This window comes from Alternaria atra (genome assembly GCF_907166805.1).
Source record: "Alternaria atra isolate CS162 genome assembly, contig: 28, whole genome shotgun sequence".
Lineage (NCBI taxonomy): Eukaryota > Fungi > Ascomycota > Dothideomycetes > Pleosporales > Pleosporaceae > Alternaria > Alternaria atra.
The window spans coordinates 65686-93493 of NW_025091326.1; the positions used below are offsets into that span (position 1 = coordinate 65686).

Below are 27808 nucleotides of genomic sequence, written 5' to 3' on the forward strand. Positions count from 1 at the left end.
TGATAGGGGTTTTGGACATACCCCCAGCGGTAAGTCGACTGCATTACTCGTGGCACCTCTCCAGTCTTTCGCACCTTTCCAAAACCCTTCTATTCGACGTCGACAGTCTGCGATGTATTGCATGGAGATAAAAATTCGAAGGACCTGCGCGAGAAAAAGCGGTGTGCATATGAGCATGTTGGACGTACAAGTTTGCCTTCTCCGCGAGCTTTACACGTTAGATGGTTCTGTCGAATGCAGTGACAGCAAATTTCGAAGCCTGAAATTGACTCCCTAGCCGACCATGCTCACTGATTATGTCGCTGGAGTGGTCAATGCGCTCGGAGGGTTTGGTGGCGAGTCTGGCCCGCGGCTGGCCTTCGCCATATTCGGCAGCAGATACATGATCAGAACTAATTGACCATACTGGCAAGATAGTGCCTTGCACGCAGAACCCTACGAGGAAGCTAGTGGAATCATATGCGAAGATACCCAGAAGCTGTCCAGATCACTCTACCAAGTCGATCCGGAACCTTGCACATGTGGTCCCACGTTGGGCGTATTTGGTCGCACTGACACCGAGGTCGCCATAGGCTGGTCTGTAATACTGGAACGAAGCAACTTCAGCTGTGGAGCCCCTGGATTACTCTCTCATCGGTAGAGTTGATAGTAATTCCTGAGGTTCTTTGAGTGATTTAGTTCCGGGACGCCGCGTCGGCACATAACTTCGTTACTGCTTTGATCAATGACTCGAAAGAATGACCTTGAAGGGTAGATGCGTTAAATTATTTGCACTGGGTTTGTTGTACCAGGTTTTGATTCGAGAGGCAACGTTACGCTAACTTTACTCTAACATCATGAATTGAAGGGTTGTAGTACAAATGACCAACGAACGAATGTGCAAGGTCTCCGAGCACGCATGTTTTTTTTCTTGCCTGTTTCCTCAAATGAAGCGAGTACGAAACACCCAAAGAACGCCTCGAGAACGCCTAAAGAATGCCTACAAACACAGCTCGTGAATCAGAAATAGAATACTCTAACAACGACTCCTAGGAATGCGGAGCAGATGGGCGCAGCATTCAGAGCCTGGCATCACCTTTTCCGCCTCTTCGCCGGTGGAGTATTCAGCTCCGGATGGCTCCGTCGGAGGTGGACAAGCAGTGCATCTTCGCGCCCAAACGTTGACGTGCATCCTGGTTGCTCGCAACGGATATTTCTGTGATTTCCTGCTGTGGTGCATGCACCATGCCTCTCCATGTGGCGGTTCAAATTTCTCTGTGCATATTGGCCAGTGAATGGCGGCTTGTCCACGCAGACAGGACAGCGCAGACTTGGCTTGTTGCTTCACTTGAGTCAGTAATGTCAGTCAACGAAGTATGCTGGTCTACGTACTTAGCTATGCTTGAGCTGACATCTTCGTTCTCGTTAGCACTTTCGGAAACTGAAGGTGTTAGGTCGTCTGTCGTCGAGCCTGGTCCAAAATCTGGGTAGCCCAGTGTGACAAGATTTTCGCCGTCCATTCTGTTCATGCTATTCACCTGCAACGGCTTGAGATACCGACTTCGGTCTGGATGGGAGAATACTGCCGTAGACGATGGCTGCCAGCACCCTTCTACCGACATCGAGTGATTATGGGCCGGAACGTAAGGTTGTCTTGGCGGCAGAGACGTCGGATATACATTCTGTGCTGCTTCGTATATGGATGGTGGCCAGTTGTAGGCAGCGAACTCCTCCGATGGCAACGAATCCAAGTTGTAGGCCCATGCAAGTGTGCGCTCGTCGGCGATGTTTGAAGCGTGGTACGCCTCGTTGTCGTTTTGATCATCTGGATCGCTCTGCTTCAAATGTAGCTCAGCAAACAACTCCAATATTCTCGGTCATATCGTGACGAGATCTGGGCCACTTTACTCACCATATCGTCAACGCGATGGGTAAATCCGTATGATCGATCATTTTGTACCGGCATCATGGTTGCATCGTATGCCGGATCTATGTCTAGCAATCTATCTAGATTTGACAGGATACTAGGGCATACAAAGTGAGGCGTGCGATTGCAAATACATTCAAAGTTCGAAAGCCGACTAACAAGTGGTTTTTGACCAGTCACATCAGGACCACAAAGCTCATCGCTACTAGACGCTCAGTGGCTGCAGTAATCGAGTTATGACTTCGAAATCGCACAGCTCATCATATGTGCCTTGCGTGGACAACGCATAATCAGAGGGATTCTGAGACGAGGGTTATGGTGCAAAATCGCTTTCGCAGCGGATGCTGTCCACTCATAGTTGGCTGTATTGGTTGCCTCGTTGCTGCGATGAGCTGGCGACTAGTTGCCTTCTGGCTCACCGGTCCTGATCATACGTGGACGAATCCCAAGTCTTCGAAGAAGGCGGATGGCGCTGATGCCGGGGCGTAGAACTCGAGAAGGCGGCCTCAGGAAGAAGTATCGTATTACCTCGGCGTGGGCTATGTGCTGGCAGGTCCATCGTGTCAGGATCCGATCGGGTTGTCCTGAAGACCTTCTGGGATGACCCTAGCCCGTCTACCTGCTTCAGTCGTCTATAATGATGCTGCAAGGGTGGGGAGAATGCTTCCAGTTCCGCAAGGCATCTGGAGCGATCTCAGCTACCCGTCCCATCTTGGTACCACTGATGGGCGAGCAGGACTAGCCATACAGCCAGTAAAGACAACGTCTTTGATGCCCACAGCGGGTAGGGCAACGCTCGGCGAGTGGCTGGTCGTGGCTGAGCCAAGTTAAATCTGATGAGTTGTGGCGGTACAACAGTACCTCGTATCCAGGATATATGCCCCACAGGGCACAGCAGAAGAGACGGGAGCTAACATGAACCAGAAAGCAGGCGGCACGCTCTATTGTGTTATACCACGTCGGGCATCAATCGCATAACTCAGCGTATCCCAAACAATGAGGCGGATTATGCAAGTATCTCAATTGAAACAATACCATCCCTCCGCTGTATATCCAAGGCGTCGATTCAACACCCCGCTAGAGACGAGGCAGAGGCAGAAGGCTCAGCCTTGTGCGTGTAACCACTGCCGGATTGCCACGTCGTTTCGAGGGCGATAATCAGAGCTTGACACGTGGGTGAATTCGTGTCCTGACTAGAAGCCTGGACGATATCGTCTCGAGGAGACTGAGGCGGTCATATTGCCTCCTTTCTGATACGTGAGCGATGGTCTGCGGGTGATTGTGGCTGTGCCGTGATGTTGTGGCGCTGATGCCTGCAAGCTCATGCAATGCCCTGTCGTGTGTGGCGTAGGCTCGTATTGCGAACAAGCAATCGAGCTGTACTCTGGTAAGTAGACTTGAGATCTTTTACTAGACTTGTGGTTGGTGGAACTTTGGTATGTCACAATGGAAACTACCAAAGCGTAGGAGTTACACAACTGAATTCGATCAGATGGCATATGCACTGTATGTTCCTCACGAAGCCACCCACCATAGGTATGGCATCGCTATGCAGTATACTCTACAACACAGCCCTTACCTCCTCACTCCCCCTGACCTCCGCTCTCCTCTCGTTCTCAAACTCCCTCCACCTGGTCTCAACATCCTCCTCACAGACATAGGTGATGAGCCAACTTCCGACGCCACCCCATCTCCATGCTAAAGGATCGTCGCCAACATTCAGTCCCTTCTCCTGGTACTGCTCTTTGCTTACTCTCCCCTTACCATTGAATTCACCAAAGGCACGAAGCATACTATCACGCTCTTGCTGTACAGGGCCATCGTGGACATGGTAAAGGTATTGCTGACGGTTTCCGCGCGAGACAACGCGCTCAGTGCGTTCACGACGACAGCGCTCGTAGACAGCTAACGCGCGCTTCTTCTCAGTCGTAGATTTGCTCTTTACCCTGCCTAGGCATAAACCAAGGACGTGTCCGTCTTCCAACGACATACCAGCGCCTGACGCGAGATACGGGAGAGTGGCGTGCGCGGCGTCACCCAGTATTGTGTATGCGCCAGTCTCGTGAGACCATGTGGGATCGAGACCAGGTCGGATCATCAAGCGCCACTTGGCTACAGACTGGCACAGCGCCAGCAATTTGGGTATCCGTGGATCCCAGTCTTTGTATAGAGCACGCATCTCTTCGACGTTTCCAGCGAGTGTATTCGCGCCAGCGGGCATATCATCTGGCACTAGTAGCACCATGTTGAATAGCTTGCCACCACGGAGGACGTAGTTGACAGCGTGCGCATCCGGGCCTATCCAGTAGTTGACCTGCGGGTCTTCCACGAAGCCTCTAAGCTCGGGATCCTTCATCATATCCTCGGTGTTGAGCAGCAGCCGATAAGCTAGATCACCAGTGAGTAGTGGTGGATCTTCATGGCCGAGCAATATCTCCCTACACTTGGAGTTGATGCCATCGGCGCCAACCACCAGATCGGCCTTGTGTCTTGTACCATCCTGACACACAGCGATGGCTCTTGTAGCCTTGTTTCCCACATCTTCCTCATATTCGATGTCTACAACGCGCGCCTTTGTAGTGAGCTTCGCACCAAGCTCCACAGCGCGCTCCAACAGTCCCATGTGCAAATTTGCTCTGTGGAAGTCCCAGAAGGGTGTACCACACTCCTTCTCGTACTCATGAAAGTCCATGTCACTTATTTTGTTGCCTTTCCAGCCGATCATGTTGCACAGTCGTGGCGAGGTAGCGTGTTTCGAGAGGTAACTCTCTAGACCCCAGGAGATGAGGACGCGCGAGGAATTGGGAAGACATTGGATACCAGCACCGATTTCGCCTATCTCGGGGGTAGATTCGAGGATGTGAACGTTGTGACCGGCAAGAAGGATTGATATGGCAGCTCCAAGACCACCCAAACCGGCGCCAACAATAATAACCTGTCCATGAATATTAGTTGGAACTCAGAATCCTGATAGAGGAAACCTACATTGAGCCTACTGGACTCAGCCCTATGCTGCTTCTGAATAACTTGGGGTTTATCACCGGTCATGATGTCACAAGTATAATGTTCTCGAGGAAAGAAAGTATATCTCACACTGAATGACCTAGGAAAAAGCAAATGCCATCGTAACGGTGGTAACGCACATCAAGTGTATAAACACATCAGGCACGCAGTCACTACTCGATCGTCATCACGCACCGCCATCTTCACCCACCTATCGCGATTCACACGCGTGACTGCTAGTTAGCTGACAATTACTGGACCAATGTGCAACGCCAGGTCAGTGGCGCTTATCGAGCTAGTCTGGCATCCCGAGCACATGGTGTGGTGAAGGCCCAGGATGGGGGAACCCTCGATTGGTGGGTATTAAATTGTGATTGCGTCTACGGATGGGCGTTGATGCATGTGTGCAAGAGTGGGGGAGAGATGATGGATAGAAGATGGCTGGCGTGAGGGGTATGCAGTAACGCGGTGGCCATAGCTCCAAGCTTGAGCTTCCGATGTCTGTTCCGATCATTCCGAGACAGGCAGGCGTGAATGTAGACAATAGTCACAGCAATGCAGACAATGACAGGAAGGCCCGCGACGTTTCGCGATTCATTCGTTTCTCTATCATCACTATTGAGGCATAGGACCGTCGTAATCAAGCAGTGAGTACGCCTTCCCTTCCTTCTGCAACTTGAGAATCTCACCACGTGGCGACGGCATCATCGCATTCTCTGGCACCTTGTTATTCTTCTTGAAGTCATCCGCCATCTGTTCCATAGTCACCCATTCGATACCCTCATGTTTGTTGATATGCTCGATAATCCTATCACCCTAGTTAGTGCCCTTATCAATGATTCGCCGTCTCACCGAACATACCTCTCATGCATAAGCACGACATGTGGCCTTCCACTAACATCGGGGTGAATTGTCATTGGGAAGACGAATTCGTCGTACTCGCGATAAAAGTAATCGAAGTGGTCCATCCATATTTGCTCGACATCCCTCGGATTTACCCACCCGTGGCTGTTTGCGCTCTTCTTCATGAACATCATCGGCGGCAAATCGTCAATATACCAACTCCCCGGTATCTCCACCAGTCCAGTCTCTTGCCCCTTGGTAAGGGGCTTCATCCAGTCCACTGCTTTCTTGCTGTAATCTATCTTTGTCCACTCATCGCCTGTACGTAGCCAGTAGCAACGGTGGTCTTCGTGCGACATGGAGTGATCATATTCAATGCCATAGCTGAGTAGAAGTTCTGTACCTTCTTTGGAAGTTTCCCACCAGGGTGCTACGGACCCACGTGGAGGTTTGCCGTTGCAGAAAGCGGTGAGTTGCTTATAGGTCTTATCAAGAACGTCGCGTTGTTGCTCGAAGGTCATGTCGGCGGGATTTTCGTGTGAGTAGCCATGAAGGCCGATTTCGTGGCCTGCATCTCGTACGGCGGCGCAATCTTCGGGAAAGGTTTCGAGGGAATGGCCAGGCTGTAGAGCGTCAGATAAGTAGACGTCGGCTTAGGAAAGATGCGAGGTTTACGATGAACCATGTTGCCTTGATCCCGTACTTGTCGAAGAGCTTCAGCAGGCGTTGTGTTCCTATTGTTCCAGCCCAGAGACCTGTGCCATGTGAGCTATTGTCTAGTCTCTTGCCTTAAACAAAATACTAACCTCTGCTGATGTCGCTCGTAGAGTCTTCACCTCCGTACGAACCAAGCCAACCAGCAACAGCCTGTAAAGCGCCCTGTCAGTAATCGCGTACATGCTCGCTACGTACAAGAAGTCTTACGTCGATGTCAACGCCATAGCTTACGAGGACCTTCTTCTTGCCCATTATACCTATTGTTCAAGATAAAACAACGTTACAGTTTAGTGCAAGATCACGCAGCTGTACGAGTAGAGAAGATTGATGTAAGATTTGACCCAAACGTGCAACAGGAACGATGGTCGCGTAGCTCATGATAGCTGGCGTAAATACCCCGCTTATTCTCGGAATCATTGATGCAGGGCAACCCACCTGGTAAAGCTGATTGCTCGATTGGAAGGTGGGGGTATCTTGTGATTCATCGTACCTGCCGACGGCTGCTGGAAGGCTTATCATCGCGTGTTCGCGTGTACACGTGCATTAGCGCTCATCCTTCAAAACACTGTTTAGTACTCGTAGTATTAGAATCTGGGTTATAGTGTAGAACAAGATACGTCGAGTTATTTCGACGGTGGAAACAATCGCAACAGTGAGCAGGCGAGTGGTATGTGATTGTCACTAGACTGTATATCTGGAATTTTGCATGAGTCTGCAGCGACTGGCTTTAGGCCCGCTTCTTCAGTATGCTATCAATGACTGTGGCCGCGCCTAGAGCCTTCTCCTCCTGCAGTCTTCGAGCTACGATCTGCACACCAATCGGCATGCCATCCATAGTATCCAAATCGAACGTCTGCCAATTCCAGTCGTCCATTGCATTCCTAGGCTCATACTCGCTCATCTTCTTCGCAGCTTCGCCATCAAGATCTTTCGAAACTTGACCAGCAGGCAGAACGACAGCCGGATAGTCGACAAAGTTGAAGACCTTCGTGTATCCAACCCATTTACATTTTCGGTGAGGTACAGCAGAGTGAGGCATGACAGGTGTGAGAAGGATGTCGATTGGTTTGCCAGAATTAGCAGACCTTGTTGAGTTCCAGAGGTCAAGGTAGCGCTTCTGCAGTTCAAGCTTCTTTTTGTTCAACTGCCAGTAATCGTAAACCGAGATTGCCTTGCCTTTGTTGACGAGAGCTTCTACATGCGGAATGAATGGTTCTCCGCCAGCAGCAACGTCTCGCCGGATGTCTTCACCACCGTCTGCAGTGTAGTACTGATCCTGAACCTAGTTAGCTCGGGACTAAGTGAATTGTTTCGATCATTTACCATGATGTCAATACACTCCTGATGAAGGGTACCTGGGTTCCACGTTATCATTTCATGCCCAGCCTCTTCGAGCTTCATGGCGACTTCATTCAGTACGCGGGTGATAGGTGGATGACATTTCACGACCCCATCGTCACGCATGATGGCAATTACCAGCGGTCTTGAACCCGCATCTTCGAAGGCTTCGGATCGCCACGATACCGGGCAGCATTTCGGATCCTGCTCCCAAGGACTTGCATCAATAACAGCTTTGGTGACCGCCGTTAGCGAGTTCATGGTCCGTGTCATTGGACCAATGACGGATGGAACGTGCTCTTGACCATCGGTTGACACAGATACTCCCTGGTACGGTAGGCGTGTGCTGCTAGGCTTCAGTGCGTATAGCCCGTTCTATCAAGCTGTTAGCACGAACAATACTGCAGAGTAGGTTCTAAGATGCGTTGTCCCAGAGCTGCTTTAGCTACGTAGACAGGAAAATGTTAGGCGCTATTGCTAATCATTCCTGCGTACGCTAGGGCGAAAGTAATTCAGAACTTACTATTAATAAGTTAGTTCAATGTCTTATAGAGTGTTCGTGACGGCTACCTTACCCATGTGAGAGGGTATCCGCACACTGCCTCCAATGTCCGTGCCCCAGCCGACCACAGTACCTTGCAGCGATAGAAGTGTAGCCTCTCCCCCAGTCGAGCCACCAGACGTAAAGTCGGGGTTCTTTGGATGAACCGTGATGCCCCACAAGGGATTATCGGTTTCGCACCACTGGAAGGTTTCAGCATCCGATTACCTTACATGGAGTCCGTGGCATGATATACCATGATGCTCTGTGGCAGATTAGATTTCGCAACGATAATCGCACCCATCTCCTTTAACAGCGACACTAACACGCAATCTTGTTGGGCAGGCTTGAAAGCGCGCCCAACGTACCCCAGAGTGCTGTCGTAGCCCTTGACATCGAACTGGTCCTTGAGCGTCATGGGCACCCCGTGGAGGGGTCCCACGAGCTGGCCAGTTTCTTCAAAGTAGCTGTCTAATGCTTTTGCTTGCTCGATCGCATCGTTGAAGAGAATCTCGGTAAGGCTGCGTAAGTCAACAATTGCTCCGTGATGCGGATAGGGCTATCAGTTGAGCACGTGCCAGTTCGTCTTAGGTAGATGTTAGCGAATCTCAGGATCTAAAGCATGGGATATGGGTGGGGGCCCGTACTCGTTGGTGGGCGTCTATGGCGCTGGAAGATGTGGCGTGAGAATGGCATGATACCTGAGCAAGCCGTGGACCTCACCGGTTGATATAGGCAGAGAGCAGCTGCGATGCCGTCACAGCACGCGACATAATGGCCTCAAGGATGATTTCGGCATCGCCAATGGCTGTCAAGTTTTGATTGCTCTGAGATTCGCTGCTTCCATTGGGTTGCTGGCGTTGTCAATGTGTGTCTTTGGTGCACTCGAGTGCATGGTACCTCGGTTGGCGCTGCTTGAGCATCGGTAAATTTCTGTATGGCATCGTCCCGTATCGTTCGCTTCTTTGTGGCCGTCTGCAGCCACTGCGACATCTCAGAAGTCGCCATGTTGGATGTAGATGCGATGCTGCAAAAGAGGCCTGGAAGTCGCTCATGTAAACATCAACGGCGCTCGCGTGCCGAACACAAGTACACGACGCCGACATGGTATAGATAGCGGCATCTGCAGGCCCATGGGCTTCTGGTACTCCTCGGAGGCACATAGTGTTGCTGGTCCTGGGAACAGTGGGGGGAACGATGCAGGGATGCCGAGGTGGACGGGAGCGCACTTCCCACCCGCCGGACTGAACGCGTTCACGGCGGAGTGCGTGCGTCTCTTGCTACCCCTTGCGGCGCATCACCCCATCGCAGAAAACATTTTCGCGTGCAGCAGCACGTTGACGCACTTCTCTAGACGCCATGGCACTCCTCAATGGGTTGAAAATGGGCAGATGTTCGACAGAGAATCGCACGCTGCCCCTCCATCCTTCTCCCGTACCTGCGGACCCCCATCTTTGCTCCTAGTGGCCGACCATTACTGTAAACCGTTGGCTTTATAGCATGGCTCCTTCGTTATGGAACCTAATGAAGCGCTCAACGTCCAACAGCCCGCCGACGTCGGTAAGACAGAAGATGGCACCTGGTCTAGCGATCCCAGACACCGATTCTCGTTCATCGGGTAGTAGTTTGGAGGTTGCGTCGCAGTTCTCGTATACCAAGAATGATGACTACTCAAGCTTCATGAGCGACGTTATGGTAGTCGGCGCAGGGCCTGCTGGTCTGATGCTTGCGTAGGCAACCTCGTGCCAACTAAGAAGATGGCAATCTGACGTCAATAGTGATAACCTGGTACGATACGGTATCAAGACGCGCATTATTGACGACCGACCCGACCGCACCTCGACCGGACGCGCCGATGGAATCCAGCCAAAGACCATCGAGACTTTGCGCCAGATGCGAATTGCCGAGCCGCTGCTACGAAAGGGTGTCAAGATCTATGACATTGCTTTCTGGAAGTCGTCGGCTGAGAAGTCGCTTCACCGCACTGGTCGGGAGATCCACTACCCACCGGTAGTTGACTTGCTCGATCCGTACATTCTGTTAGTACACCAGGGCATGGTAGAAGGCGTTTTGGAAGACGACCTGCGGGAAAGAGGCGTTGTCGTTTCCCGAAACACCGCATTCATCGACTTTGACTACACGCCCATGTCCATCCGTCCACTTACGGTTAATTGTGAGCAAGACGTCAATCACGCAAAGAAGACTTTTGCCACACGGTACATAGTTGGATGCGACGGCGCCCACTCTAAAGTGCGCAGGTTAGTAATGTCCCTATACAAAGGTGCATGTGAGACAGATACTGACATCGTACACCCATCTTTAGGTGCATACCAGGTGCGACACCTGTGGGATCATCGACCGATGCTGTCTGGGGTGTATTGGATGGTGTACTCGACACCGACTTTCCCGATATTTGGAGCAAGGTGGTCATACAGTCAGATGCATTAGGGTCTGTACTGATGATTCCTCGCGAGAGGGGTCTGACCCGTTTATACATCGAACTGCGGCCAGGATCCACAGAGGCGGTCGGAGCGCAGCAGACCACACAAGAGTTCGTGCAAAAGCGAGCGCAGGCCATATTGCACCCTTACAGGCTTGAGTGGAAGAATGTTGAGTGGTTTGGACGCTATAAGATCGGACAACGAGTCGCGGCGCGCTTCACAGACGACGAGCGACGGGTTTTCATTGCTGGCGATGCTAGTCACACTCATTCCCCCAAGGCGGCGCAAGGTATGAACACAGGCATGCACGATGCCTGGAATCTGGCCTGGAAACTCAACTTTGCGACGCGTGGACTTGCGAAGCCTGCGTTACTCGAAACCTATGAGCAGGAACGACAGAAGATCGCAAAGGATTTAATCGATTTCGACTACGAGCACGCGAATGCCTTCCACGACGGAGACCCGGCAGCGCTCGCGGCAAACTTCACGAAGAACGTCGCGTTCATCTCTGGCTACGGAGTCAGTTACGACCTCAACACCCTCAATGTTCAAGCAAAAGGTTATAGCAGAGGGCATCTGAAGCCAGGCTATCTACTACCACCTGCAAAGGTTACGCGCTACATTGATGCCAACCCGGTCGACATTCAGACCGACATACCTGCACTCGGACAGTTCCGTATCTACTTCTTCACCCACAATATTCGCGCCTCAATGCCCTTCTTAGAGAATGTTTGTCACTCGCATATGGGAAACAACTCGTATGTCGGGCGTGTTACAGCTGCTGGCAACGCCTCATATACCGTCCAGCCGCCTCTCGCGGCACCTCACGACCAGTTCGTTCTACCAGAGCGATACACACCTGTCAGCGGTGTCTTCACCTATGCTTTAGTAACCGATGAGGATCGCAATAACTTCGAAATTCGAGATCTACCGGCCGTACTTCGCGAATCCGCGTTCACATTATATCTCGATGATATCCCCGATAAAGACACCCGGAAGCAAACATGCATGGACAAGTGGCTTGATGAACTTGATGAGAATGAGGTTGTTGTAGTCAACGTCCGCCCGGATGGCTATGTTGGTACAGTGCGGAGATTCGCCGAGGGCACCAAGGAGAATGGCATGGCCGCTGTGCAGTGGATGGACCAGTACTATGAGCAGTTTCTGCGAGATACATAGAAGTCTGTGTATTCTTTCATTCTGGCATTTTTGGTTTTTGTGTGCACGGCTTGGGAGTTTCAAGGAAAGTTCAAGATATCAACTTCACGGAAATAGATGTATGACTTAGCATTGTTCTGTCTTAACAATCACGCGCCTTTCAACGGCTCAATATGGTGGGGTTGATACAAGCCAGACTACTTTTTGTTACATGCTTATCTCCAGCATATACCCGCTGCAGCTAGACTATCTTCAGTACATAGTTCTTCCCCCACTCTTATCAATCGGGCTATCATCCTATCAATGATGACCTTGTCAAGTGCAATCCGTCACTTTAGGGTATGCAGCTCATTTCATACAACACCGCTATGCGCAGCGCTACTGATACCTAGTGGCGTTGAGCAAAAGAGGCGCATGCGGACTGGGGTCAAGAATGGGAGGTTCGAGGGGTGTTATGTATACTGCGTAAAGGTCGGCAGGTGGTATGTCAGTATGCTACTTAAAGCTTTGTTACAGGGTCCGTTAGAACACGATCAACACAGCAGGCTGTCAGCGCTTTGTGCAACATCTGCAGTCGCATCATTTTCACAACTGCTTCCAAGCGCCGTGTACCATGCCGATCGAGCAGCGAAAAGACATCACAATGGCGGACGAGAAAGGTCGGAGGCTATCTGGTTCTAGCTTGTCGAAAGAAGAAGCTGGTATAGTGATTGATACCATCGACAAGAGTGTTGAAAGCGCTTATGGTACTTCTTATCAAATTATCGTCGAACAATGACCATGCTTTAACACGCTGTACAGTACGAAAACTGGACTTCTACCTCTTACCGTTCCTTTCGGTCATGTACTTCTTCAACAGGCAAGTTCGTCCCCTTGGAGTTCTCAGCTACCCTTTTCTGTTGGCTGACTTGGCCAAAGCGTTGACCGATCAAATCTGGGTAATGCGAAGACAGATGGTATGGACAAAGACCTTGGCTTTACAGGCGAGCAGTATAGCTTGTTGATCTTGCTGTTCTACATTCCGAATGGATTGTGTGATCTTCCGCTTAATATGTTGACGAAGAAGTGGAGTGGCAGGATTATGCTTCCAACGTGTAAGTTTGTCTTCTTTTGTTACCGACGGTGAGCCGAGACAGGGGCTAGGCGAGCAGATTCCTGGCTCTTTCAATGTTTTTGAGTGCTGTCATGTTAATTGATCGATCATGGGCTGATAATAACCCATAGTAATGGTAGGATGGGGTGCAATGGCCCTCTTCCAATGTGCAGCTCACAACTTCGCCGGCTTGCTTGTCATCCGCCTCCTCCTTGGTACTTTTGAAGCTGGGTTCTTCGCCGGTGTCGTCTTTTACCTCACGCTGTTCTACACACGAGGCGAACTCGGCTTTCGCATTGCATTGTTCTTCGGCAGTGCACTTCTTGCGGGGGCTTTCAGCGGTCTCATATCCTTCGGCGTCTTCCAGATCGACCACGCGGCCATACCGGGTTGGAAGTTTCTCTTCATCATCGAGGGAGCACTTACGGTGGTGCTCGCCCTGATAGCATATGCCTGGTTGCCAGCGACTCCTCAATCAGCATGGTTCTTGACCGACGCTGAACGCGCTGTAGCCGAACGCCGCACACTCCGCGATCTATCTTCCTCCGGTTCCCACGAGTTTAATATACGGGAATGTTTTCAGGAATGGAACACGTGGAAGATGCTTCCCTGGTGCATCGTCGCTTTCACCTACCCTGTCGCTTTCAGCACAACATCGAACTTTCTGCCTCAAATTGTCCAGCGCCTAGGGTACTCCGTCGTCAAAACCAATCTCTGGACTGTGGCGCCCAACGCCGTGGGATTTGTCGTCTTGCTCTGTATAACGTACAGCAGCGACTACTTCCGTGAACGCTCATTCCACATCTGTGGTGCGCTGTGCATATCTCTCGTTGGACTGGTTGTTCTCGCAACAGTCGATGTTCTCCGAAACAAAGCCGTCGCATACTTCGCTTGCTTCTTGCTTTGTGCGGGAGCGTACATCCCTTCTTGTCTCGTGCACTCATGGCATAACAATAACAACCTCAATGAGAACGCTCGCGCTGCGACAACGGGCCTCATGGTTGGGCTTGGTAACCTCGGAGGTATCGTTTCCGCTGCGACCTTCAGACAAGAGTACGCGCCAAAGTATCTACCGACGCTTTATGCAACGGCGGCGTGCAATGTTACGTGTATTTGCTTTACGCTGTGGTTGGGCGGGTGGATGAAGCTGGAAAATCGAAGGAGGGATAAGGTGCAGGGTGTTGTACTGAAAGCCGAAGACATCAAGACTAGTGAGTTAGGCGATGGAGAAGATAGTGAGATGTGGAGGTACTTCACCTAGAACAGGCTACACTGTGGTAGGCGCGTCTCCATGGACAGGTCGAATGGCATCTGTGTCGAACCCGAGTTGACATGGCTGCCTGGCGGACCACGAGAGATTCCAATGTATGAATCTAGATCAGTGCTCCAGTGCTAATCCTATGTATCGAGAATTATGAGATCAAATTATCCTGCAAAGATTACGGTCTCAGTTTGTCTAGTCTTGCGCAAAATGTTACTGTACTGACCAACTGTGCCGCAAAATTAAATTCGCCTAATCCGGTAAGCCCCACCAGTAGAGCGCATGGACCCCACTCCTCCACTCGTGGATATTTTCTGAGATTGCAGCCGCAACTACTGCGATCGTTGTCTGGTTGTTCTGCATACATAGTCGTTCCCTATAAGCATATATTCCCATGGTTAATCGCACTTATTCCATCACCCATGCTCTTTGAAGTTCCTTTGCGTCGTATTCCACTAAGGTTGCACACAAATCCTCGACCATGTGTTTTGTCAGGCGGTACAGCCAGGCCGTTGCTGAGAAAAAGCCAGAGCTTGAATCGTCAACCTCAGGCATTATACTCTCACGAAGGATTTATCCAAGGATATGGACTGCGAACCAGGGCAAGCGATGGGATTTCTGGTACGATCCCTAATGAAAAAGTTCCAATGACCGAACGTCTCTTGCCAAATTCAATAAAGACATCGCTCGCCGACGGTGAGTACATGGAAAGAGGCTGGCTTGCACGTGTCGTTCCAAGGCTGCCGGCCAATCAACAAACGAGTCTGTTTCGTGAAACGATTAAAAGATTATTGGTGAAAGCTCGTCAACACAGACGTCAGGGCTCAAGAATGGGTCTTCAACGTCGCACAGTTCTAGCACTTGTACGCGACGCCCAGCAATTGTACCGACAGCTTCGACTGCGTGGAGTTGTATCTATCGATGCTAGCATCCTGAAACGCGCCCGAAATCCTTTCACAGGAGTCTCTCACTCCAGCTTAGAAGAGGAGATACAACAGACAGAGCACTGGCGAGTTATTGAGAGTTCACATTACCAGCAAATAACAGAGCGCTTGCGGTCAGGCACAGCGCTTGACGCCTTCTCAAAACATACCCTCAAGCAGCAATGCAAAGTCAGTGGTCTCAAGCTGTTCAACGCTAAAGATTACTTGAAAGGACTTCGTCTGGAACGCACGTCTGTACCCTCGGTTGGATCGAAAACGGGGACCGAAAATCGACAAGCAGGCTACAAAAAGACATGTAGACCTGCCAAAGGCGTCTCCAATGTTGCGAACCTTCCCTACACTGCACAACACTATATGTTGGGTGACATTTATGATCGCTTCAAGCGGGCCTTCTTCGTCTTTGGTCGGCGCGAGATTCGCAAACTAATGTAAAAGAAGGGCTGGTATGATCCTGAGGGTCTATCCATCAAGGAATTCGAGTACCTCATGGACCAAGATGAGCATTGGCATGACATTCATCAGCTTTTCAAGGACAAATTCGAATCCATTCGCCTCATCCGCAACGCGTATGCACACGAGTCAAACGAAATGAACATGGGGCACCTAGAAGAGTTGCTTATTGATGCCAAGGTCATTGCTCGGATACTCGCAAACCCTCCTCTCCTCAGCCTCCTTGATAAATACGAGGAATTGCTAGCAGCATATAGCAAGAGGGATCTTGAGTTAGGCGGTCCCGTTCGGGAGAAGTTCCGACACGAATTGATAGCAGCAAAGAAATTTCGAGATGCTTCATTGAAGCGATTAATCAGTTCTAGGCGTAAGAAACTCACACGTCCTGTGGATCTACGCGCAGAGAAACTGCGTATCCACCACAGGTTCGACGATTTGAAGGCCAAACTTGAAACCGACTACCGCAGTTTCGAGTTGATACTGGTCAAGGAGCTAAAAGAGTTCTCGCTTGCCTCATCGATTCGATATCGCTTGGATTTGAGGAGCTCAGAGTGGGCCACTAGTCTCGTACAAACCCTCTCCGAAGAATACGCAACCACCAAGAGCAAGCTAGAAACTCTCCAGGATACAAGTATCCAAGGAGAGTCACGGGACATGCCAAGTGCTGTCAAATTTTCCAATGTTTCTAAAATTGGCCCGCGAACCTCGCAGGCTGACAAGTCTATACCACCGCCCCGCCCCGCTATCGGAATCATGGAAAAGAGCTTCTTGGAGCACAGACCTAGCTCAGCCAGGAATTATCCGTGGAAAGGCTTTGATAGGGCGTCAGTCCCAACGAAGCAGCACAATCTGAATCGCAAGAGTCAGGACAAGACCATCAGCCCGACCGGACAGGCGGAAAGCAAAGCACAGTTGCCAATTGACAAGCTTACAGTCGGGATGCAGAGCGGCAATGACGGTCAGTTCCAACAAGTCCGCGATGACGACAAGAATATCAAATCACTGTCGAGACCCAAAGATGCAGTCGACACCTTCGCCACGAAGGCAATCAGTGAGGATTCGAAGGCATTGAGAATGTAATCACATGACAATATTGTGCGCCGTATCCAATCCCCCCCTAGTTTACGAATCGTACGACGTCATTCTTGAAGAATAAACTTGCCTCCCATTGAGTAATGGGGATTGATGCAACAATGGCGACAGCCAAGAGCCCTACGCTCAATCCTTTTCTATTCATTTTTAGAACATATCATAATGCTATAAACACATGCTGTACATCACCGCTTTACGTTCTGTCTACCTTCTTCATGCTTTGCAGACCAAGCACCAAGAAGCGGGCTACTTGACCAGTACCTAGCAATAAGGGTAGTTTCATTGATTCGTTTGATGTATGATAGAACAAGTGTTTAGCGTTGGCCACTGGCGAAGCCGCCGTTTGAGCTTCAGATCAGGGTATTTCATAGACCACCAAGTCCTGCACTACCACCAACCAATCGCCACTGTACAAGTCCTCTAAGCACCATCATACCATCATGAACAACAGCCCATCGCACTTTACTTAAGCACCTGCTCACAACTGCTGCAAGTCCATTTGTACCCCTCTTGCCCATACTGCCAGTGACAACGCCGTCACCATCAGCTTGGAGTAGCTTCTCCGGCTGAGCTCCAAGCACAGCGTCAAGGAGCGTCTTCATCTCGGCAACTGGATCCCAAATAATCTCATCTTCGTCTTCTAGATGCTGGAGGTGTTGCGGCAACTGATCTCCAGAAGAGAGTGGTGGCATGGGCCGAGCATACCACACACCCCAGACTACCAGCGTACCGAGATACACGGCCCAAGGATGGTGCCATATTCTGCCTCCCACGATGTCTGAGAAGCTGATTTCACCATCGAGGACGTCCACTCCTTCGTTTACAAGAGCGGCGGCGTGGCAAACTGCTTTCCCGGCTTCTTCCATGTTCTCTGCTACCCACTTCTTGACCATACGTTGGGAGCGCACGTAGTCGTGGCGTGCGACTGGTCGACCAAGTATGTGGCGGGCACCGGCGTAGATTTGTAGGTCGAGGAAAGGCGTGTGGAGGAGGATATGCGCAGAGTGGTAGAGCGCTAGTGTGGCGGTGCGGGAGACATGGAACTCCTTAGCCAGAAAATGTGTGGACGAGGGAAGCGCGGAAAGATACGTGGTGCAGTAAGCAGTGTAGTCCGCGTACCAGGCTACGTATGAGGTTGCGAGACGGGCCTGCCAATTGCCGAGTGGATTTGACTCGATGACGCCTAGCGATGTCTGATCGCGGCGTTGCATGTCCCATGCTACGGACATCAGGCCATGGAGAAGTAGAGAGCGTGATAGGCTATTCAAGTTCTTGGGGATTGTGGCAGTGTCAGGATGAAGATACATCTTCAGGCACGATAAGAACAATGGAGTTGGTGGCTGCTTCTGCCGCAACTGATGCCATGTCTCAGCCGAGTCGGCTTCCCACATAGCCTGATCGCAAGGCATGTTCGAACGGAGTTCGAAGGCGGACATGCAAAGTGACTGGCAAAAGAGAACTGCATGTTGCGTATCCCACATGAAGCATAGAAACGCCAGCCTGCGCACTTTGAGCGGAATGCCGTGAGGCTTCAGTTGATGGATACATACCTCTTCTTCTGCTCTGCTTTACACCATGTCCGCCAGTCATCTTCAAGGTCATCAGTGGCGTCTTCCGGTGTTGGTGGTCGGATGCTTTGGCAGTCGCTCCGGCGAATGAGGTTGATGAGCAGACCGTGGAATAGATGCGACATGTCGTGTTGCTTCTGACCAGCTCTGCTCTTGCCGAAGCACTCTACTAATAGAATAGTTTGAAGTACCCAGAGATCTGGCTTTGCTGAGAAACCAGCATTTGCGAAGATCTGTGGTCGTAGCACGTCATGAATGCATACCTGATTGGGGTTAGCTAAAGCTCATTTATAACGGTGCGCGTCTACTTACGGCGAGCTGATGAGCGTCTTTCTCTCCATAAGTTGCACCTAGCAGCAAAACCGATGCGAGGAGTAGAGTATCGATCTCTGATGGATCGAACGTAGACATATGAATCAGCGGGTATGTGGTGTTGAAGCGTGTGAAAAAGAGATCGCAGTATGTTTGCAAGCACGATAATGAAAGTAGCGGGTCATCTCGCATGACTATACTACCATCTGGCACAGTAGGCTGTATGATATCAATGAGATCGAGTAACTGCTGACGAGCTAGCTCATCAATTATTGGCAAGCTTCGCGATGGTTGGAGCAGAGACATCGGTCGTTCGACATCCACAACAGCATTGTTGACCATCATTGATACTGGGGCGTTTGATCTACGGCCAACGGATTTAGCCTTGGTATTGGAAGATGAGATCGTCCTGGTAGCTGATTTGTCTCTTTCGTCGAATGGCGGCGTGATTATCGGTACAGTTGGTGAGTGGGGATGAAGAACTTCGTTTGGTTGGGATGGAAGTGAGCCAAACTGGCCAACCGTGGATAGCGACGCATCCATATCCATATGTTCCAACTGAAAATCCAGATCATGACTTGGCTGAGAGATATTGCTGTCTCCGAAGGACATGGCAGGGAATGAGTCTCCTACGACAGGCTGTTGAGCCTGATCATTGCTCGTCCAGTCCATATCAAAGAGCCAGTTGTAGTTACTCATGGTTGTGAAGGGTGCATTGAAAGAGCTCGCCGTATCTGGATTGAATATCTCGTCGAATGGCGCATTGTCGAAGACTGCTGAGACGAATGGATCGCTTGGAGGCTGCGTGTTATCGGTAGACCAGAAGCGCTGATCCGCAGGCGAGTATGAACTAGACGTAGAGATGCTGTTGGGATCGAGGGCTCTTGAGGGATAATTAATTCCTATACCCGAGTCGTTGTCGTCGAGAGAATGAGATGTTGAGGGATTGTTCGATGTTGGTGGCGATATAGGAAGACCTTGATGTAAGAAAGAGGTGAAATCCGGCAACGACTGCACTAGGTTTTCACTTTGCGGCCGCGAAATAGATCGGGTCTTCTGACCGTCGTTGGATAAGCTGGGCCTTTTCGTGACTATCTTGCCTTCGGCATCTTTCCACATTCGCTTTCGGGTGTTTAATACTCCGCAGCCTTCGGCGCCAGCTTCTTCGTCTTTCTGACGATGGCGACTAATATGTCTCTCTGCCCATATATGTTAGCGACCAAGGAATGGCGCTTTCAGATTCGTGATGCGAGATAAGTCCGTCAACATTTTGAGGGTCCACGGATTTATGCGACTAAGCAAAGAGCATCTAATGTATCGAGAGAAAGCCATGTAGTCTGCAAGTCAAGGAAACAGTATATTATTCTTACCAAGAAGATCTCTCCGCTTGAAGTGAGCCCTGCATCGATCACAAGTATACTCCCCAGTCGAATGATTCAGCAAATGTCTTTGCAAATGCTCGGCCCTCGTGAAAGACCTTCCACATTCATCATTCGTGCAAACAAACTTCTTGCCCTCATTCTTGCTAAGATTCCTTCTCTTGCGTCCGCGGGTCCCTGAACTTGCACTCTCGACAGTAGTGGATGCCATAGCGCAAGATCAGACAAATTGTTTCGATGATCTGATTAAAGGATGGGGGCACTGGGGATGAAATGGGGTGAAGAGAGGCTCAAGAATCCGCATTACGGAATACCACACGATAGTGCGCGTCGGATAGAGGTATGCTTATCGGGGTCAAGAAGTCCGACTATCGCGGCCGAGTGTGGAGTTGAGTCGTGCCGCTAGTGGGCGGGGTTACGCGTGGTGGCGTAGGCTTGGGAACGCATCTTCAAGAGTGGGGGTGAAGTTTCCCATCACAAATTGCATCCATCAGTCATCCACAGTCGATTTGCTCTCTGTTCCATCTGTCGTACTTGCAAACTAAAGCAGGTGCGTGGCCAGAATATGATGAACAGCAGAGCTGATTGTCGAGCTGACGAGGCGGAAAGCGCGGAGAATTCGCGGTTATCTCCGCTACGCGTGGTTCGCATGCGGATAGACTATGGTGGCCTAATGTGGAGCTGTCATGTTAGAACACCCGCAATCGCAGAAGTCCATTCGGGTGAGCTGCACCGGAAGCATCAGATATGGTTGGTGATGGTTGTTGCTCTATCATAGCCCGGCGCGACACGACCTTTTTGACACACTTGCGGCGCGCCCGTTAGTCATGTCACAGTTGAGATCATGGCCATCGGCTTTGCTTTCCTATCGGCAGCGCGATAGGCATATCTTAACCGACGTGAATATAATCAAGGTTACCGTGCGAGACCAAACGTGCATGCCAATGTAGCTTGTTGGGGACGCGACAGCATTGCTATGCAAACATACATTCGTTATCAGGTATGGATACAAATGCAGTGAATAGGCAGCCTCACGAGCCATCGGAATACCCGCAACGAAAGGACTTGATACCAATCGTTACCCACCTTATACTTAAAGACAAAAGCGGCATCTCAAGGGCCTGCTTACGCGACAGCAACCAAGAAATTTGTCTCCCCTTCTTTCCTTTCAGTTCTCGCCCGGTCAATAAGGTCATCCCCAACCGCCAACCTCAACCTCTCACACGTAGCCGGGCTATCCAGGTTCCAGCCTCCATCATCCTTCTTCCCATTCATTTTCCTCGCTGCCACCACTGCCTCTCTCAGCGCGAAGAAGACCGTTGATCCCAAGAACAGCGGCGGCTCCCCAATACCTTTAGAACTTTGCACACTCCTCAAGTGATTCCATGATAGTGGGTTGCCATCGTTATCTTGGCGGAGCATGCTGGCGTTGAAGACCTGCGGGATATCGCTGAATCCAGGGATCTTGTATGTACCAGGACCTCGAGTGAAGAGCTGACCGGTTCGGGTCCAGAGTGTCTCTTCGATGGTGAAGAGACCTTGGCCTTGAATAAAAGCGCCTTCGATCTGTCCGTAGTCTATGGCAGGATTGATGGAGTTGCCGACGTCCTGTAATACTGTTACCATGCTGAAATGAATGCATATGAAAACAACGCTTACCATCATAATGTCTGACCGGAGCACGGTGTGATCGCCCGTGAGTAGATCAAGCTCGACTTCTGAGCAGCACGCTCCTTGTGTCCAATAGTAATACATGGGCTTGACAGTGTCCAGGTTTGTGTCGCCCCAGATGTACCCGACTTTGGGCATCTTCCAGAAGCCATTCGCAGCGAGATTGACGCGATCGACATAGGCAGCATGAGCGAGTGCCTTGAGTGGTGCATCTTTCCCTAGCTTCTCGCGATACGGCTTCAGCCGCTCATTGATCTGGTCGCATGCATTCTTTACAGCCATACCATTCAGATCGGATCCAGATGATGCAGCGGTAGGAGACGCGTTTGCAATCTGATAGGTCTGGCTGTCTTGAGTATAGATAGCATCGAGTGGGGTACCAAGCTCTTGCGCTGCTATCTGACACATCTTGGTGTAAAGTCCTTGACCCATTTCAGTTCCGCCGTGGTGGAGCAACACACTGCCGTCGTGGTAGATCTTGATATATGCGCCCGCTTGATTAAGATGTAGAGCTGTTGCAAAGCTGAGACCAAACTTTGAGGGAACGAGACATATACCTCGCTTCCTCCACCGGTTCTTCGAGTTGAACTCCTTGATGGCCGTTTTCCGGTTCTCGTAGTTAGCGGACTTGCTCAACTGATGCAAGAGCATCGGAACGTGCCAGTCCTCGTCGATCTTTTGGAAGAACGGAGTGTGTTCTCCAGGCTTGTACAAATTCTTCAACCGCAGCTCGTCGACATCCATATCCAGACCCTCTGCAATATTGTACATGATGGTTTCCGAAAAATACATGCCCTGAGGCGCTCCGAAGCCTCGGTATGCAGTGTTACTATGAATGTTGGTTCTGCATACATGACCACGCAGGAACACATGTGGACATTCGTAAGAGTTGTCAAAATGCGTCAAACATCGATCCATAACTGCTCCGCTCATGTCCTGAGAAAAGCCACCGTTGTTGTAAACATCAGCTTCAAGAGCGATGAGCTTGCCCGTTTTTGAGACCCCGACTTTCCAACGAGCCTGGAAGGGATGCCTTTGGCCGCTAAGGAGCATATCTTCATCGCGGTTCAGCATGATACGCACTGGCCGCTTCTCCTTTCTGGCGGCTATCGCGGTGTAGACTGCGAAGGGCACGCTGCGGGACTCCTTGCCACCAAAGCCGCCTCCCATACGCTTCACGCGTGCGTTGACGCGATTGCTCGGCACACCCAATACTGAGCTCACAAACTCCTGGGTCTCCATGGTGTTTTGTGTTGAAGACCAGACCTCCATAGCTCCGTCTTCTCCGGAAGGTATCGACAGCGCTGCGTTGGTCTCGAGGTAGAAGTGCTCCTGCCCGCCTAGCCTGCTTATACCTTCAAAGATTTTGTCGCATTGAGCGAAAGCGTCAGCCATCTTGTCGTCGACCGCGAGGCCTTTCCTTAGGAACTTTCCATGTGGATAGTAGCTCTCGGCTGCGATGGCTTCGTCGATGGTAAGGATGGGTGGCAGTTCTTCATAGTCGACCTTCACAGCTCGGGCGGCCGCTTGAGCTTCCAGAACCGATTCGGCATAGACCATACCGATGATCTGGCCATGTGAAAGTACTTTATCTTCCGCGAAGAACGGTTCATCTTTTTTGATCGAACCCCAAATGTTGGCGTCCGAGGGAATGCTATGTCGGTCAATGTAGCCAACAACGCCAGGCAGTTCGAGTGCTCGCTCCCAGTCGATGCTCAAAATCTTAGCATGGGCCTTTGTTGACATGACGAGTCCACCAAACAATTCGCGGTCTAGTCGCGGCATATCGTCAATATATTCTGCTTCACCAGTACACTGCTTCAAAGCCGATAGGTGTGCCACCTGCTTGCCTACCACACGTTGTTCGTAGGGGTTGTAATCATCTCGAGTACCGCTAGAGATCTCACGATGAATCTCATCGATCACCTGCTCGTCGACATTGCCTAGGCCGAACTCAGCGGCAGCCTCATGCCAGAAGCGGAAGAAGAGCGACAGAGTAAGCGTTTTCCGGTAATCAGCCATGCCGCCAGGGACGCCATACGGAAGATCATAGTCCTGCAGCAATGCTGTGAGAGCAGCATCAAGGGTCTCCGAATGAAACCAGGGTTTTCCCAGGAGGGCTTTCTGCGTCTTCGGTGATTCCTTTGTCATAGGCGCCATGCCGCCGTATACAATCGAAGCGTCCTCTACTAGGCCTTCCGAGTCAAGACGCACCCGAAACGCAGCCGTGACAATTGCGATGTCGTCGTCTTTACGTTTCGCTTGCTTGTACGCTTTAAGAACGTCTCGCGACCCTTCTGGAAGCAGAGGGATTCGAATGCGATGCAGCACTGCATCGGGTGGGAGGGTTGTAGTCCTGTAAGCTATGAAGAAACTTGACATCGGAAGATCAACACGGCCATCCTTCTTATTGACAGCTTCTAGTGTCACCCCAGCTGCGACCAGCACAGGATTGGCGTCTGAAATAGGCGATGCAGTTGCAATGTTGCCAGCTAATGATGCAACATTACGAATCTGACGACCCGCAAAGTATCGCAATTGTTTACGAAGGGCTTCTAGCACCATCGCACGCTTTCCGAGCATTGCATAGACCTTCTTGCAGATTTCTTCAAGCTCAGTAAGCGGGGTGTTTGCAGCAACGACTAGCTCGTTCGCTGTCTCGAGCTCCGCATACATGGGCAGTTTTGTCTGCTTCAGCTCTGGTATATCTGAGATGTAGACAGAAACAGCAAAGTCGGAATTTTTGAAGCGAACCTCCACTTGAACCTCACTGGCACCGCTAACGAGCTTGGCTGAAGGGTAAGCGTCTTTCAAGTCCACGAGCTGCTCAAGCTTGGTAGGTCGAAACCAGATCTTCTTGTCATTACCGTAGCATAGCGGCTGCGGCTCGTACTTCCATAACGTGGGAGGAAAGATGAGCTCAGTTTCCGGAACGTACTCCAAAAACTCGATTTTAGGTACACCTTTCACTGAGTTTGCCGCCGGCGCCTCGATAGTGGACGTGGCGGTCTTAGACTCAGCAGCCGCACCATGCTCCTTGCTCTTCAATGGTTTGGCGTACTCGGCGCCGCAAATCGCAGGATCTGCTTGCAGCTGCTCCTTGGCATCTAAGATGACTGGTATGTGCTCGTTTTCCGACGCAGATGTAGGCTCCGTTGGTGGTGACGAAACATCCGACTTGGTGTCTGTAGAGCTGCTATCGGATAAGGTGTCTCTGCAGCAGCCACCTGGTCGTCCGCAGGAGACTTTGGAAGGACCAGCACAGCCATTGCGAGTCAGATCGACGACATCTTTCTCGAACTTCTCAGCGTCGGCAGTCGTTGGCTCATCTTCTTCTGCCAGCTGACCCTTCAGATCCTCGGTGACGAAAGTCTTCGCAGCTTGCAGTATCGGTTTGTAACCTGTACATCGACATAAGTTGCCATCGAGGTGGCCTTCCATCTCAATCTCGCGAGCGCTGAGGTGGAACTTCTTCGTCTCCGGGTTGTATGCGTTGCGTACTACTGCATAGAGACTCATAACGATACCAGGTGTACCTATGATATCCTTCAGTACAGATCTTGAAATCGATCTTTTGGCTTGACCTACAGAAACCACATTGGCTGCCGTGCAACTTCGCGATCCTTTCTTGCAGAGGATGGGGTCGACCAACGTTGCCGATGCCTTCGACCGTGATTACATGTTTGCCATCGATACCAACCAGGGGAAACAAGCATGCATTTACAGATAAATGCTTAATTCTCTTCTTTTCAAACTGCCAGTCTGGAACCTGTAGAACAACAGTGCATGCACCGCATCCACCCTCGCCACATCCCAGCTTCGTGCCTTTGAGCTTCGGCTGAGCGCGGATGTAATCCAACAGCGTCCAATGTGGATTAGGATTACTGATGATCCTTCTTCGTCCATTGATGTACGTTGTGATATCTGGTGTTCGGAATGTCGTCTCAATGAGAGGTGTAAGGGCTTCCGTAGCGGAAAGGCCCCGAGGCGGATCGGCCGCACTGCTTTTCGGCGGAATCGGCAAAGACATGATGGGTGTCAAACCTCAATAGAAAAGCAGTGAGACGGGCAGAAACGCGATGCTGGCTTCATAATATGGTCAGCGAACACCTGTTTTTGCAGCATTCACGCCTTCCTCACGTAATGCTATTGCTGATTGGCCGTGAGGCGACTGTTCCGATGATAGACGATTTCGCCTCTCCTATGGCTGGACCCGCAGTACCCCACTCTTGGACCACAGCTCAGCAGCGTAGTACAGATGGCTGTTTGTGCGCATACCGCAAACATCAGCCTCGTCACACTCCTTGCTCAATCTGCCCCTCCCCCATTTCTGTATCTGCAAACACCACTCCCTAACATGGGATCTGCGGCGATGGAGACTACTGGTTTTGACACTAGCGTCAGGTACATAGGAGACCCTGAGCAGCAACCATGTGGCTGTTCCAACCCTTTTGTGGTAGCCACGATCCCGTTCCCTCCCCTTCGCAGTCCTCAGCGCAAGTGTGAAACTCGCAGATATGCCGAAAGCAAACAGCCCAACCGGCTTCCAGCCACTCAAGGAAACTGCGCTTTTCTCGCCGTTCAAGCTAGGCCCTCTGAATCTTGAGCACAGAATCGTGCAGGCACCATTGACACGTATGCGAGCAACCAAGGAAGAAGACGGCATTTTCGTGCCGAAAGAACTACACGTTGAATATTACAGCCAACGCGCGAGCAAGGGTGGATTGCAACTGACGGAGGCCACTGATATTTCCAAATACGTATGTTGTACCCAACTCGTTAAAGTAAGCATGCTAACTTGTAATAGGCCAGCGGATACCCAGGTGTACCAGGTGTATTCTCCGAATCTCAGATCGCCGGTTGGAAGAAGGTAACCGATGCTGTCCACGCAAAGGGTGGTTATATCTTCTGTCAGTTATGGCATACTGGCCGTGCTAGCCCTCCATCGTTCCGGGACGGAGCGCCAACTGTCAGCTCAAGCGACGTGCCTATGGAGGGTAGTTGGCTTGACGGGGTTGCATGCGCCGACCACCCACCCAAGCCGCTGACTGTTGAAGAAATTCAAGATCTGACAAAGATCTGGGCTGAAGCCGCAAAGAAAGCTGTCGAGGCTGGCTTCGACGGCATCGAGATCCACGGCGCGAACGGATATTTGCTAGATCAATTCCTGCACGACAATGTGAACAAGAGAACAGACCAGTACGGTGGATCGATAGAGGGCCGTAGCCGATTTCCCCTCGAAGTCGTTCAAGCGTGCTCAAAGGCCATCGGTGCTGATAGAGTCGGCATCCGTCTCAGCCCATACAACTACTTCCAAAACACCAAGGACAGCAATCCCAACGAGCATTGGGAGTACCTGTGCGAGAAAATCGCGTCGCTTCCGCAGGGCAAGAGGCCGGCCTATGTTCATATGTAAGTCGATCAACTTTGATCGCCAAATCAATGCTGACAATGGCTAGGGTCGAACCGCGTTTCGACGAGGTCCTAGACGAACAGGCCAAGATGGACGCTCTCGCCGCATACACCACAAGGGGAGGCAAGGGCGTGGAAGCAGAAGCGACTGTGAAGGTCAAGGGCAATACCCTGGTTAACTTCCGCAACATCCTGCAGAAGGGTGGTGTGAAGTTCATCGCGGCTGGTGGCTTCGATAGGAACAACGCCGCGCCGAAAGTCGAATCCGGAGATGCTGATCTCATCATCTTCGGTCGATGGTTCATCGCGAACCCTGATCTTCCCGAGCGCCTCGCTGAGGGTCTGGAACTAAACCAGTACGATCGCAACACCTTCTATGGCGCCGATCCGCCGCAAAAGGGGTACACGGACTATCCTTTCCATGCGCAGACGGCGTCTGCTTGAGCAGGTATTCGGGTTCGATGCATCAGTGGCGCTGGCATGATATTCGCATTTTTTGCGTGCTGGTAGAATATAAACACAGTTTCTGAAAACGTGAGCGTATGCATCAGCAAGCCCTGTGGTTACTGTCCTATCTCGTTGTCATGATGCGGGTGTCGCCAAGAGTCGCGGCCCCACAAACGCGAAACTGACGCGTTAGCTTTCACACTTCGGTGGCTGGAGCGAAAGCCGGGATAGT

At 51.0% G+C, this 27808-nt stretch overlaps 8 protein-coding genes across 8 annotated transcripts; 3 read left to right on the plus strand and 5 right to left on the minus strand.

The window, feature by feature from the left end:
* Positions 1–1071: 1071 nt before the first annotated feature.
* ALTATR162_LOCUS7051 (uncharacterized protein) lies at positions 1072–4954 on the minus strand (the record flags this gene model as incomplete). The annotated part of the gene is made up of 4 exons (XM_043314677.1): positions 1072–1321; positions 1372–1814; positions 3486–4841; positions 4892–4954. The coding sequence occupies 4 exons, from the start codon at positions 4952–4954 to the stop codon at positions 1072–1074; spliced, it is 2112 nt and encodes a 703-aa protein (XP_043170612.1).
* Positions 4955–5524: 570 nt separating this feature from the next.
* ALTATR162_LOCUS7052 (uncharacterized protein) lies at positions 5525–6721 on the minus strand (the record flags this gene model as incomplete). The annotated part of the gene is made up of 5 exons (XM_043314678.1): positions 5525–5717; positions 5771–6375; positions 6428–6507; positions 6559–6619; positions 6677–6721. 5 exons carry the CDS (start codon positions 6719–6721, stop codon positions 5525–5527), a joined length of 984 nt encoding a protein of 327 aa, XP_043170613.1.
* A 475-nt stretch (positions 6722–7196) lies between these two features.
* ALTATR162_LOCUS7053 (uncharacterized protein) lies at positions 7197–8068 on the minus strand (the record flags this gene model as incomplete). Its single annotated transcript, XM_043314679.1, has 2 exons — positions 7197–7745; positions 7793–8068. 2 exons carry the CDS (start codon positions 8066–8068, stop codon positions 7197–7199), a joined length of 825 nt encoding a protein of 274 aa, XP_043170614.1.
* Positions 8069–8303: 235 nt separating this feature from the next.
* Positions 8304–8766, minus strand: ALTATR162_LOCUS7054 (uncharacterized protein; the record flags this gene model as incomplete). Its single annotated transcript, XM_043314680.1, has 3 exons — positions 8304–8329; positions 8383–8551; positions 8605–8766. The coding sequence occupies 3 exons, from the start codon at positions 8764–8766 to the stop codon at positions 8304–8306; spliced, it is 357 nt and encodes a 118-aa protein (XP_043170615.1).
* A 144-nt stretch (positions 8767–8910) lies between these two features.
* ALTATR162_LOCUS7055 (uncharacterized protein) lies at positions 8911–9356 on the minus strand (the record flags this gene model as incomplete). The annotated part of the gene is made up of 4 exons (XM_043314681.1): positions 8911–8934; positions 8996–9017; positions 9072–9202; positions 9249–9356. 4 exons carry the CDS (start codon positions 9354–9356, stop codon positions 8911–8913), a joined length of 285 nt encoding a protein of 94 aa, XP_043170616.1.
* Positions 9357–9848: 492 nt separating this feature from the next.
* ALTATR162_LOCUS7056 (uncharacterized protein) lies at positions 9849–11968 on the plus strand (the record flags this gene model as incomplete). The annotated part of the gene is made up of 3 exons (XM_043314682.1): positions 9849–10078; positions 10127–10606; positions 10672–11968. The coding sequence occupies 3 exons, from the start codon at positions 9849–9851 to the stop codon at positions 11966–11968; spliced, it is 2007 nt and encodes a 668-aa protein (XP_043170617.1).
* Positions 11969–12590: 622 nt separating this feature from the next.
* On the plus strand, positions 12591–16775 carry ALTATR162_LOCUS7057 (uncharacterized protein; the record flags this gene model as incomplete). The annotated part of the gene is made up of 6 exons (XM_043314683.1): positions 12591–12677; positions 12749–12810; positions 12866–13041; positions 13172–14251; positions 15283–15641; positions 15684–16775. 6 exons carry the CDS (start codon positions 12591–12593, stop codon positions 16773–16775), a joined length of 2856 nt encoding a protein of 951 aa, XP_043170618.1.
* Positions 16776–26074: 9299 nt separating this feature from the next.
* On the plus strand, positions 26075–27573 carry ALTATR162_LOCUS7058 (uncharacterized protein; the record flags this gene model as incomplete). Its single annotated transcript, XM_043314684.1, has 4 exons — positions 26075–26150; positions 26206–26477; positions 26525–27129; positions 27177–27573. 4 exons carry the CDS (start codon positions 26075–26077, stop codon positions 27571–27573), a joined length of 1350 nt encoding a protein of 449 aa, XP_043170619.1.
* Between the last annotated feature and the right edge of the window lie 235 nt (positions 27574–27808).